The sequence below is a fragment of the Panthera tigris genome, chromosome F3 (genome assembly GCF_018350195.1).
Source record: "Panthera tigris isolate Pti1 chromosome F3, P.tigris_Pti1_mat1.1, whole genome shotgun sequence".
Taxonomy (NCBI): domain Eukaryota; kingdom Metazoa; phylum Chordata; class Mammalia; order Carnivora; family Felidae; genus Panthera; species Panthera tigris.
The window spans coordinates 44,769,566-44,781,906 of NC_056678.1; the positions used below are offsets into that span (position 1 = coordinate 44,769,566).

Sequence of the window (12,341 nt, forward strand, 5' to 3'; positions counted from 1 at the left end):
TATTTGATGATCAGAAAAGAAATGATGCTTACAAATACAGGATGGCAAGTTCAGTGATAGGGGCTGGCATAAACAGCTGTGTAAGCACCGGAGAAGTTACTCTAGGCCTCCTTTGCCCTGAGTGGGGCTCAGCCTCTTGGGCAGCGTGACGAGCTTCCCAGGAGGCAGATTGCACAAGGAAGACAAGGTTCCCACCCTGCACATGTGGTTCCTTGTTGCACAGAAACTGCTGAGACAATAAAGTATTCTTTGTTTTGTTTTGTTTTTTAATGCTGACATTTAAACTGTGACTCAGTGTGTTTCATCAGGAAGGTGAGAGAGAAAGGGATTCCAGGTGGGGGGAACAGCATGACCAAAGGCAGTTAAGGGTGCACACGTGCTTTCAGGCTGATGGCACCGCGCCGTCTATGCGGGAATCCCCTGCCTCACACATAGATCATCCGTGGCTTATTTGTCACGCTGGGCTATCTTCCTGCCAGTGTGAGTTCAGCTAATTGGGGTTTTCCGCCCCGTTTCCTGAGTCTGTGGGTCTCAACAACATGTGTTTCCTTCTTTTCTGCCCCTCTCAGAGTGTGAGCCCATCGAGGCCATTGCCAAGTTTGACTACGTGGGCCGGACAGCCCGAGAGCTGTCCTTCAAGAAGGGGGCATCCCTGCTGCTTTACCAGCGGGCCTCCGATGACTGGTGGGAAGGCCGGCACAATGGCATCGACGGACTCATCCCCCATCAGTACATCGTGGTCCAAGACACGTACGTTGGGCCCCCTGCACCTTCACGCATCCTGGCTGCTCTGTGGGAGACTTTATTTCTGGCTCCATAGGAGGGTGAGGGAGACCAACCCCCAGGGGGCACCAATACCGGCCTTGAAAGACGCCCCCCCCCCCAGACTAAGTGGAGGATTGTTTTTTCCATCTCTTCCCCCTGCAGATCACTCCCTCACCCACCCCCACTCACTGTGGAAACCTGCCAGCCCTCAGGCTCATCCACATTTAGACCCGATGAGTGATAATGAGGGGTGATTGTTTGACCACTTACATTTTTATTCTGGAAAGCTCAGAGTGGGAAAACATTTTTACTTCTTTTTTTTTTTTTTTTTAAACAACCCTGCTCACCCCAACCAGTTGGGCCACCTATGACGATGACGATGGCACTTTTCCACTTGCAAATGAAAGTGATGCTTTCCTTTTCTAGAAGAAATCTAGCTTAAGCAGCCTTGTGAAAAGGAGCGAGTTCATTTAACTGGGGTTGACTTGGGGAAAGACAGGGAGAGGAGGAGAGAGGGTGTCAGGGAGCAAAGGGAACGTGAACTGGTCCCAGAGAGACTTCATCGGATGGGCTGTTGGTTGGCTCCTACTCTTTGAAGCAATGTCTCCCGGGCAGGAGGGCTTTTACCCCATGGCCCTCCCAAGCCTGCCTCCCTGCCCCTTTGCCCTGCCTCTGCCCCTGCCTCCCTATCCGTGGATGCGATGCTGTCAGTGTTTTTAGTCCTTCCCTTAATATTATTTTTTAAAGGTTGATATCCTGAATGAGTCTGCACCCTCCCAGCCTCTCCCCGGCTCGTTCTGCAGGGAGATCCTCCCTCTGTTGATAACATCGCAAACCCGGTGGCCATCTGTGCGTGGACAGGACCCTCCCAAATTTAGCATTATGGCTTCACTACAGGACCGAGAGAAGATGAATTGTGGGGGAGAAGGGGCTTCCTTTGTCATCAGTAGCCAGAGGGGCCGGGAGAGCTGTGGAGTGACCTGGGACCGGCTTGGACGCTCTAAGCTGGGCTAGATGCACTACGACAGAGTGTGGCGGTGTCCTGCCTCAACGCCGGCATCTCCAGAGCCACCGCAGACCTGCCTGTCCTTGCCGGGCAGTGCCCGGGACCTCAGCAGATAAACCGCACCCTGGACCGGCTGCCTCCTCCGGGAGGTGGCCCCGGCACCGCTGTGCCCGGAAAAGCAGCGGGGTAGAAGGCAGATGCCTCGAATCCAGGTGTCCCCTAGCCCGGCCTTCCTGCGGAGCTGAGGATCCCGCACCACGCGGCGGGATTATTTATTATTATTTAAGTGACCCTCCTAAGGCCCTTAGGTTTCCCTGCCTCCTCTCACAGAGCTAGCCCGGCCTGGTGTCACTGCCGCCTCCAAGCTGTGGCGGGGTCGCGTGTGTGTCGGGGGGGCCATCTTGCCGATTTAACACTGCTTTTTGTGTTGTTGTTGTTTTCCCCTCCTCCCTGCCTGCCTGCCCCTTCCCCAGCGAGGACGGTGTCGTGGAGAGGTCCAGCCCCAAGTCTGAGATTGAGGTCATTTCTGAGCCACCTGAAGAAAAGGTGACAGCCAGAGCGGGGGCCAGCTGTCCCAGTGGGGGTCATGTAGCCGATATTTATCTTGCAAACATCAACAAGTAAGCTCTGCTTTTCATTTTCTGCTCCCTGAATGCCCTGCAACGCCCAGCCTCCCCCTCCGGCCTCGCCCCCTCTCCATTCCTGTGCTGCGCGTAGGGCTCCCAGCCCCTGGGCCTAACACTCTGCATGCGCTCACTGCTGCCGCAAGGCGGACAGGGCTGAGGAAGTTTCCAAGGGCCTTGCGGGCAGGTCCCGGGCTCCAGTGGGCTGCTGTCGTGCTGTGGAAGGGTGCCCCACGCTGGGTTTCCGCAGCATCTGTCGGGTCGGGCCTCCCCGGCTGTCTGACCACTAAAACCTGGCCAAAGCTTTGGTCACCTTCTGCAGCTTGGTTTTGGACTGTTTCTCGGAGGTGCCTTCTCTTTTCCAATTCTTGCTCAAATAATAGTCTTTGACGTCTTCCTGGCCCTTGTCTGTCCGAAGAGCCAACATCCTGTGTGTCTTCCACTAGGCTCACGTGACCCCAGAGGGGTTCATGTAGATACCATGTGTCTCTCTCTCACCGTGTCCTGCATTCACCCTGTGGAGGAAAGGAGGCCACTCTGCCCCCCAAGGAAAGCTTCGTCCTGAGCTCTTTATTCATTGCCTAACCCCCCAGCTCCCTTTTGCCCCTTCATACCAGTGGAAGGAATTGTCCATGTTTTCCCTGTTGCTTTAGCCCTGTGTCATCCTCCCCTATCAGTCCCTTTGCAGATTCCCATTCCTGTCCGGCAGGCTCTTAACTCTGCCCCCCCAGCTTTCATTGTGGCCGTGAGCAGCATCCCAAGGGTTTTCACTCCGCCCACACCCGATCTGGCCGGCTGGAGGGATTCCACGCCTGTGTGCTGCTGCCTCCCCTAGAGACATTCAGGTTATTGGAGAACTAATCTCATCTCAAGGGGCCAGACACCAAGTCCCAAAGCCTACAGACCTCTTTCCGCCAGACCCTGAAACTTGGCCCCGTGCCAGCGGGATGACGCGCCCCAGGGTGTTCCTGATGAATGTGGATTGCAGATGATGTACAATTTTTATTCCCCTCTGGCTTTGGAGGAATGAAACGATCTGCACATTGAAAACCTGTTCACCGTAGCCTCTGGACACTGAAACTGGAAGGAGAATAAAAGATGCTTGTTGTTTTTAAACCGCACCAGGTCGCCCCGATCTCTTGGCTTTTTTCCAACCAGACGGTAGCAGGGGGCGTGGTTGGGGCACGTGTCTCTTTTCCATCTCTTTCGCCCTCCAGTTAGTGAAGTCGCTGATTCAGCTCACGGAGAGTAGGTATGATTTAAGTCAGACCAGTAAAAAGGATTGAGGATTTTATCTATTTCCCTCCAGCAAGTGGTGCCCTGCTGGGAGGGCAAGCTAGTAAAAAGTAACTGTGGGCTCATCACATTTTTTTTTTTCTTTATTTACAAGTCTATGTTAATTATAAGCCTGTAATCATAAGGTTGTAAGCCTGTAATTAGCCCACAAACCAAGGCAGGGTTGGTGGAGGGAGAGTTAAATAATTAGTTAGGTACATGTTTCTAAGCCATCACGTATTTGATGCCATTTGTACAAAGAAATTGTAGAAGATATGAGCCGAAAGAGTCAGAAGATGAACGCCTGGTGGAAAGTCAGGCGGTTCCCTTTGAACTCCTTACTTGGCCGTGTCAGGATGGGGTGCTCAGAGGACATGGCCGACCGGGACGCCCGCTGGTCGCTGGTCGGTGGCTGAGTGGCGGCCCCCGGGCGTGTCTTGCCCGTAGCAGTGACTCTGCCCTTCCAGCCTCACTTCCTGCCCCATACGTCACTCCTTCCAAGGGCCCCGAGTTCTCTCGCACCCCCGGACCTTCACATCTGCTGCCTCCTCACCCGATCATCTCCTCCTCTCCCTTCAGGACGTAGTCCGAAGATTTTACTTCTCTGGGGAAGCCCTCTGACAACCCCGAGGTCCTCAGGGCTGAGTCAGATGCCCTCAGTCTGTATCCCCACAGCAGTCCGAGTATCTCTCATGACCCGAAATGCACTCAGATCCCCCACCAGCCTGAGCATCTTGAAACCAGGAAATCTGCCTTCCTCTCCTCGTGTCCCCGGGGCCCGGTGAGGGACCTGGCACACACCAGCCAGTCCACAATCTGCCTCCTCAGCAGTCTGAGCTTTGTGAGTCAGCCACCCTCAAGTGGAAAAAGGAAATCAGCAGAGAGTTATTCGGGTGAGGCATTCAATTTAATTCCACACATTTAGTGAGCAGCTACTGTTGTGCCAAGCATCCGTGCTGGTTGTTCAGAGATGAATAAGACAGTGCCTGGCCTCGGCGCTCAGTCTGGCAAGGTAAATACCATACAGACAAGTAGCTAAAAAAGCAGTGCCATCAAAGCTCTGAGGGAACAAAGGAGGGAGTGATTGCTTCTGCCTGCTGTTGGAGGTGGGGTCGTGGGAGGAGACTTTGCAGAGGAAGAGTCGTTTCAGCTGAGCCTCATAAGACTCCCAGAACATCCTTTTTCTGCTCCAGAGTGGCCGATACCCAAGGCTAAACTGCTTGAGCCGGCAGCTTCATGGCGTGGCTCCTGTATGCCAGTTGCCACACCAAACCCCGATAGAAAAGACCTGACCAGTGGGCAGGACCAGGACCGGCTTAGAACACCGGCTCGGCCACACAGACGAGCCCTTTAGCCTCAGGACCTTCCCTTCCCTTCTTCCATCTCCTCTCCTGCCTCAGCCTCCGTTGCCCTTAGTGGACTCGAGATCAGAGCTGCCCAGCTGCCATCCCAAACCCGAAGTTGTATTGCTTCCTAAGTTAGGTCCTCAAGAATCTGATTCCAAGAACAAATGAAATTATTCAGCAGTAGGCAACACCCGTGCTATTAGGACTCTGCCAGGCCGTCTTCTTTGAGAGTCTCCGTGGTCTGAAGGGAATCGGCCGAGAGCCAGGGTTCAGCCCAGGGCTGGGTGACTCAGGGTCACGGAGATGTATTTCCACCCTGAGGAAAAGCACAAACTTGGCCCTAACTCCTCAGCACTGAAGCCTCTTGAAAAATATTCTGTTCCCTGTCTGCACAAGAAGCAACGACAACCACTTGCCAGAGGCCAAAATGATTACAGTCTTGTCGTTGGACTAAGAAACATGCTAGAATTTGGAAAAATCAACTCTCCTCTTGCCTTCTTGGTGATGGCGAGACTTTCTCTCCTACCTGGGGCCTTAGGTCTCTGTTCAAAGCAGGTAATGGAGGGGGCCTTTCTGTGAATCTGTCTCCCATTAGAAACTTTCACTTAATCAGACATTTTTCCTGGCAGCACCTTACATCTCGAGAACTCAAAGCCCACGACCTCCAAGTAAGTATCCGTTTCTCCTTTGCCCAGGTTGGGGGTGGCAGGGGAACAGAGACACAGAACGAGCAAGGGAAGGTGAAGCCAAGGAGACAACATGCTGTGTGTCCCTCTCCTTCCAGAAGTCCCCGGGTGCCAACATCTGCCCTCTCTCACCCGTCCCAGCTTTCTCAGGGCCAGGGCTCCCCGATCACACCGCCCTTTCTGTTTGTGATTGAAGGCAAAGGAAGCGGCCGGAATCTGGGAGCATCCGGAAAACATTTCGGAGCGACAGCCACGGGCTGAGCAGTTCCCTGACTGACTCTGCCTCCCCGGGGGTGGGGGCTGGCTGCCGCCCATCTTCCCAGCCCATCATGAGCCAGAGTCTCCCCAAGGAAGGGCCAGATAAGTGTTCCATCAGTGGGCATGGGAGCCTCAACTCCATCAGCCGCCACTCGTCCCTGAAGAATCGGCTGGACAGTCCACAGATCCGGAAAACGGTGACGGCAGGAAGGTCAAAGAGCTTCAATAACCATCGGCCTGTGGACCCTGAGGTCATTGCACAGGTAACTGGGGGCACCTGGACACGCTGTTGGTCTGCCCACGCTTGTCACTACTGCTTCATGAGCCCGCATCTGTTACGACGGGCCTTGAAACAGTGGAGTTCATCCGTCACACACAGAGGTCAGAGGCTGCTGGACACCTGGGCCCGAAAAGGCAGCTTTCGAAGCAGTTTGTCTGTCTCTCTCTCTCCCCAAGAAGACTTCAAGACAGAATAAAAGAATTCAGACTTCTTGTCATGCACAGGCTATTTGCAAGAGTGTTGTACTTTTCAAAGTGAATAGTTAGAGAATATTTTGATAGAGGCCTCCCTGCCCAAGTTTCGGGTCTTGAGAGCCTGGTAGGCTTTGTGAAGCTGCCCAAGTGTTGAGGCTCAGACGTAGTTCTGGCCGTAATTTTTTTATCACCCTTCCCACCCCCATCTCCCATTTCCTGAGGCCGACCTCTGGTCCTTAGTGGGAGGCAGACGATCAGTCAACAATCTGCTCCTGGTCTTGTCGGCTTCAAACACTCCGCCGCGGGGGGCTCGGGTATCAGAAGGGTTTCCAGCCCACGTCTCCCGATGCAGTGGAGATGAGCTCCCTGGTTACGGGGCCCTCCTTCCACGTGTGTACCACACTGACGAGTCTCTGTTTTCCGTGAAATATTAGCGATCCAGCCCCACCTCTAAAAATCCGACTACCGGGGCCGCTCCAAGCAATTCATTCAGACGCCTCTCCCAACTCTATAATTTTCGTTAGACCAGGTAGGAGCTGAGGGCTCCCTGTTGCCCTTTTACGTTTCCTCTGAGTTGAGATTCTCCTCACCCTATCTTCCAGGGGGCAGTAGAGGCTGTGTATGGTCTCTCTTGGCTTACCTGTGATGCTCTGCTTAGGGAAGGTGTGCCTGGCCAGCACCGTAGTAAGCTACGGGCCTCAGATTTCTTGCTTTGCTAGCCCTCTATTTCTGTGCCTCTACTTCAGCTCTTGGCCGCGATCTGTCTTGCACCGTGGGTATCCTCCCAGCTGCCTCCTGAGCCACGTGTTAATAGGAATGTTAGAATAGGTGCACAGCTGGTGCGGACTCTAGCTATAAAGCAGGACTGAGGAAGGAGACGGTGGAGTTCTTCCTGAGCATTTTGAAGGTTTGAGAACATCAGAGGGATGAGTGAAATTGAATTACTGTCAACAGAAAGCACAGATCACCCCTAGGGTCAAGAAGCCTTAACGAGAGCCTTTGCTTGGAACATGTCATCTTTCGATGTGAGCCTGATTCCAGGGAGGAACCCTGTGGCGGTTTGGGATTCCAGACACAGTGTGTGGAGAGGTTAGGAGTGGAGAGGGAGCTGGGAGGTCTCCCCGAGGGGCAGCTGGCTGTGGACAAAGGATCTTTGGTTCTATTATTTCCTGAGATCGGGGCGTTCCACTGTGACTTGCTGGAGGTAATCCGCCTGCGTGGGCTCTGGCTTCCCCTCCTGGTCACTCTTTGGTCCCCTCTCATGGTGACGGGTCGAAGGAAATGGCTTCCTCAAGTTGGGCACTCCAGTGGGGTGGGGTAGGGCACGGGGAGGTGTCCTGATGAATCTTCAAGGCCAGGGTACCTTTCTAAAGCCCTTGGCCCTTCTTCACTTTTGGCTTTGAAGTCCAAGAAAACAAATATCATACTTCATCCCTACCACTTTGTAAGAAATCGTTCATTATGCACAGTTTCAAATATATACAAAAGTGGAGAGAACTGGGTAGCAAATCCCTTGTAACCATGACCAAACTCCTGGCCACTCTTAGTTCATCTGTCTTTCCCCTTCCTGCTGGATCACCTGTCATTTCGCCCAGAAGTATTTCAGTGCCTTATCTCTAAAACTTGAGGACTCTATTTAAAATAACATCTCCGCCATTCTTTTCTAAAGGGGGAAAAAAAATGTCATGATAATGAAAATCCCTTTTTTCTCCTACCCCAACATTCTGAGCATCGGTGTGTTCGAGGATTTTGGCCAAGTGAAATAACCTGGACATCTCCCTCCAGTTGCTTTCTTTGTGATTTGGCCTGTGCCGTTGAAATAGGATTCCTGGGGACTTCTCCCGACATGTGCCTCACCTCCTCCTTTTTCCTATTTTGCAGGATATTGAGGCAACTATGAACTCTGCCCTGAATGAGCTGCGGGAGCTAGAGCGGCAGAGCAGTGTCAAGCACACCCCCGATGTGGTTCTGGACACCTTGGAGCCCCTCAAAACCTCCCCAGTGGTGGCCCCCACATCGGAGCCCTCCAGTCCCCTGCACACCCAGCTCCTCAAGGACCCCGAGCCCGCCTTCCAGCGCAGTGCCAGTACTGCTGGGGACATCGCCTGCGCCTTCCGGCCCGTCAAGTCCATCAAGATGGCCGCCCCAGTCAAGCCGCCAGCCACGCGACCCAAGCCCACTGTCTTCCCCAAAACAAATGCCACTAGCCCTGGTGTCAACTCATCATCTTCCTCACAGTCCACTGACAAGTCTTGTACTGTCTGAGGGATGTAATTTAATTGTTCTAGACAAAGGGACTGGAGGGACTATTATTAAAAATCTTCCTATTTAACTAGCTTGGGGACTTCAGTTGAAAATTAGATTCTAAGTTGTTCTTGCAGGAATTAGCCTTCCCGTCACCCAAAACCTTGAGAATGAAGCCCTCGGTACCACCCCGCCCTGCCCTTCCCACTGCCCTCTGCTTCCCCCCGTTGTCGTAATCCAGCCAGCTGCAGTACATACTGTTCTTAGGTTAGCCAGAGTTAGAGTTTTCCATTATCAGGTCACTGTGAAATCTGGCAAGGCGAGTCATGAGGACACGGGCTCAAGTCTCTGTCCCCTTAGACACAGGGGATGCCTGACCAGATGGTTGGCTACCGACAGCCAGCACTCAGTGGCATCTTGTTTTGGGTACTGATTATAGAGAACCATATATAGTCCATTCTTCGTTTTACACACACGCACACACACACACACACACACACACACACACACACACACACCACAACACACGTTTTTCTAGTCTCTGGCATGTGTAGCCTCTCCTGGTCTAGACCAGTCTCTTTGTAAGTTATTGTGGCAGTTCACACAACAGCCACCAGGGGTCTCTGTTTCCGTTACAAATCTTGTTCTGTCTGGGCCAGAGAACCTAGCCTTTGAAATCTCTCCATCATAAAAAACTGAGCAGGATGAGACCCGATCCTGTAATCTGTTTGGGGTTGGGGCTTTCTCTCTGTCTTCTCTCTATTGGTGTGAATTGGTCATTAGTGTTTGCTTTTGCTCTCCTCCATCCTCTAGAAATACAGCCCAATCTTTTTATAGAACTTCTAAAGTTTTTCTGAATGTATAGACATTTCTCGAGTTCCTGTCTTTGTCTCTGATGGGCCATTTTCCATTTAAGACATTTTCCTGTATAATACAGTTTTATAGCTGATATCTTTTAGGGTAAAGAGTCTTTTGAGAGAGTTTATTGTGTTTAAGGCAGGTTTGGAAAAGGTGAGAAATGGGCCCTTCTTCCTCACACTTATTTTGGACACTTAAGACAAAATTCATGATCCTATTCAAAAATTAAAATCAGCTTTGCTAGCCCCCAAATTGTTCCCGAACGAAAACATATCCTACGTTCACCTCCCCCTCACCCCGCCCCCCAGTTTGGTTATTCTACAAGATCTCTCTTCAGGGACCAACAAGGGCTTGGAGAGCCCTGGTTAGATTAAAGAGAGACATTACTCCTTAAAACCTGTTTTCTTTTATCCAAATAAAGACAACTAAGAGAGCTTTGGCCTCGTGGCTGGAATCTAACAAAATAGATAATTGGATGCTGAGTATGTTCGCCTTCCTTTGGCCTTTCTTCTGGTTCTTCTCCAAAAAGTAGAAATGATATCTATCCTTGCATACTTTAATCTGGTCTCCAAACCTGGTGCCCCCGGTTCCGGCCCCCCTAGCTTCACGCTCTCCTAGCGGTACCAGGGCTGAGGACAGTCACACCCAGGTTCATGAGTCTCAGACAGATACTTGAGCTAAAGCTAAAGCTCATTCCTCTTCTCTGTTTTCTGCTTTTAAAGCCACACTTTTAGCCTTATTTTCTATAGGTCAGGAGAGGTGGTGGGTTGCCACTCAGATGGGAAAATCCGAGTTTCCTTATGTTTAGCCTAGAAGATTCTTTTTGGACCAACATTTTGAAGTTGGCAGTTGGTGGTGCAGGAAGTGGTAGGATTTTCCTCCTTCTGTGTGAAAGGAGAGCTTTGTGGGAAATCGCTAATTATTGGAGAGATAACCTGCAACCCCAGGAAAACTATCCCAAGAGCTAGAAAGGAGAAATGAAGAGCTCCTTGAGTAAAGCGAGTCAGTCTGTGAGAGGTAACCCACGGTCCTCTGCATTCTTGGGTTTCGTTGCTGGGTTTCGTGGCCTGTCCTCGCCTGTCACCTGGACTCACGCAGGTCTTAAGCCAACAGGGGCTTTCATAAAAACCAAGGATCTGTTTCCTTGATGAGCATGGAACCCCCACCCTTCACTTTACATTCCTTTTTGATCCAACTGATCAGAATCGGTACCCATACCTGCCCTTTACCCCCTCCCTCCAGCGCACTCCTGTCTGAGAAAGGAAAAGCGAAGCTTTCTTAATGACAAAGCTTTGGGCCTATTCTGTTGTTCCTGCCTGATTTCTCTTGCAGCCCTCGGACATGACTTGTGTCCACCATCCCCTTGGTCAGTGTCCATCTGCTGATCTGCATCATGAACTGGACGGTGTGTGAGTGGCCACCTACGACCCCCAGCTCTGGGAGCCAAGTTGTCCTCCCCTCTCTGGTGCTCCTGACACCTGTGAGATGGACCTGTCCAGGGGACTAGGAACCCCCGGAAGGAGCGTCCTCGGCAGAGCTCCTTGCGATCAACTGGAATTGAGGTTGTACACTGTGATGTTTACACCGAGAAGCCAAAAGGAGCTGGCCATCCAGGGCCTAGGGAGACCAGTCTTCCTCCGATCTGCTTGCCTAAACCAGCATGATGCTTCAGAGAGCCCCACTCTGCCCCTTGAGGCATGGATCCTTCTCTTGGTGTGGACTCTGATGGGTCAGTCTTTGGGGAACAGAGGTGGGGTGGGGCCACCGGCATCCCAATTTGGAAAAGAGAGGAGTTTGCCGCCAGCAGCCTGGAAACTGGAAACACTGGTCTCAGCCAACCTCCTCAGGGCGCCCTGGTTTCTCCCCAAGGAGACGAGGAGAGATGAAGCCAGCAACAGGACGAACAGACCACTGGAAGGGCCAGCGTGTGTGTACTTCACGTGCATAAGGGAAGCTTAGATCTTCCAGGGAATTGCAATGTTGTGGCGTCTGACTTGTATGTCACGTTTGTGTAAGATGGCATATTCTTTACAATAGTGTTGATAACTGGAATATTGTATGTATGCTTGGAGATGCTTTGTGTGAACCTGAGACTGTCACTCAACAGATGTTGGATTGGGGAAAATCCAAAGCACAACTTCGAAATAAAACACGTTTTTAGGTTTCGAGGCTGCCGTTCGTATCCCTTCTCCCCTCCCTGAAATCTCCAATCCAGGAGTCCAGCTGCCCAGGAGGGAATTTGATTCGTCTGTGCTGACGGAGCCCTGCCTGGCAACAGGAGAAATGCGTGAGCTCGGGAGCCAACCATCTTCTCCCTCCCAGCAAGCACAGCCAGGTGCATCTAGCATGTGGATTCTCGTCCTGCCGTCCCCACCCCACCCAGCCTTTCCATTGAGCCCTAAGAAGTTTTGTAGAAAGCCTCCCAGCTCATCACGGCGGCGCAGTCTGTTGCCATGAGAACCATTTCCTCCCCAGAATCCACCTACCCTGGTTTCAGTGAGGACGGTTCTCCGTTCTATCGCTGGTCAGGTTTCCCCACTTGGAGGAGCGGGGCCTGTCAGGTGGCTTGCGGGTTTTGCCAGCCACAACCAAGAGTGACTGAAGGTTGTTGTATTTCTTCGCCGAGCAAAGCCCTGAATCATTCTGACCCTGGATGCCCCCTGCCTCTGGGAGAAGACCCGACCCATATGCTTGTGCTGCTGGTGTTGAGCACAGGGGTGGGGCATACTGGAAAAGCTTTCTCCCCTGTAGATTTTGATTCTAACAGATCATCAGCTCAAGGGTGAAGTTATTCAAAGGTAACAAT

At 52.1% G+C, this 12,341-nt stretch overlaps 1 protein-coding gene across 9 annotated transcripts in view; it reads left to right on the forward strand.

The window, feature by feature from the left end:
* Nucleotides 1–11,700, forward strand: part of SRGAP2 (SLIT-ROBO Rho GTPase activating protein 2) — a 233,044-nt gene extending 221,344 nt beyond the window's left edge. For 3 of the 9 annotated variants that reach the window (XM_015535288.2, XM_015535289.2, XM_042976348.1), the window contains 5 exons: nt 570–750; nt 2,245–2,391; nt 5,645–5,683; nt 5,898–6,222; nt 8,315–11,700. In XM_015535288.2, coding sequence (XP_015390774.1) covers nt 570–750; nt 2,245–2,391; nt 5,645–5,683; nt 5,898–6,222; nt 8,315–8,698 — 1,076 coding nt within the window. In that variant the 3' untranslated portion in view covers nt 8,699–11,700. Of the gene's footprint in view, nt 1–569; nt 751–1,512; nt 2,392–5,644; nt 5,684–5,897; nt 6,223–6,867; nt 6,963–8,314 lie in introns of those variants that run through there. The other 6 variants (XM_015535290.2, XM_015535291.2, XM_042976346.1 and 3 more) reach the window with 5 other exon arrangements.
* The last annotated feature ends 641 nt before the right edge of the window (nt 11,701–12,341 follow it).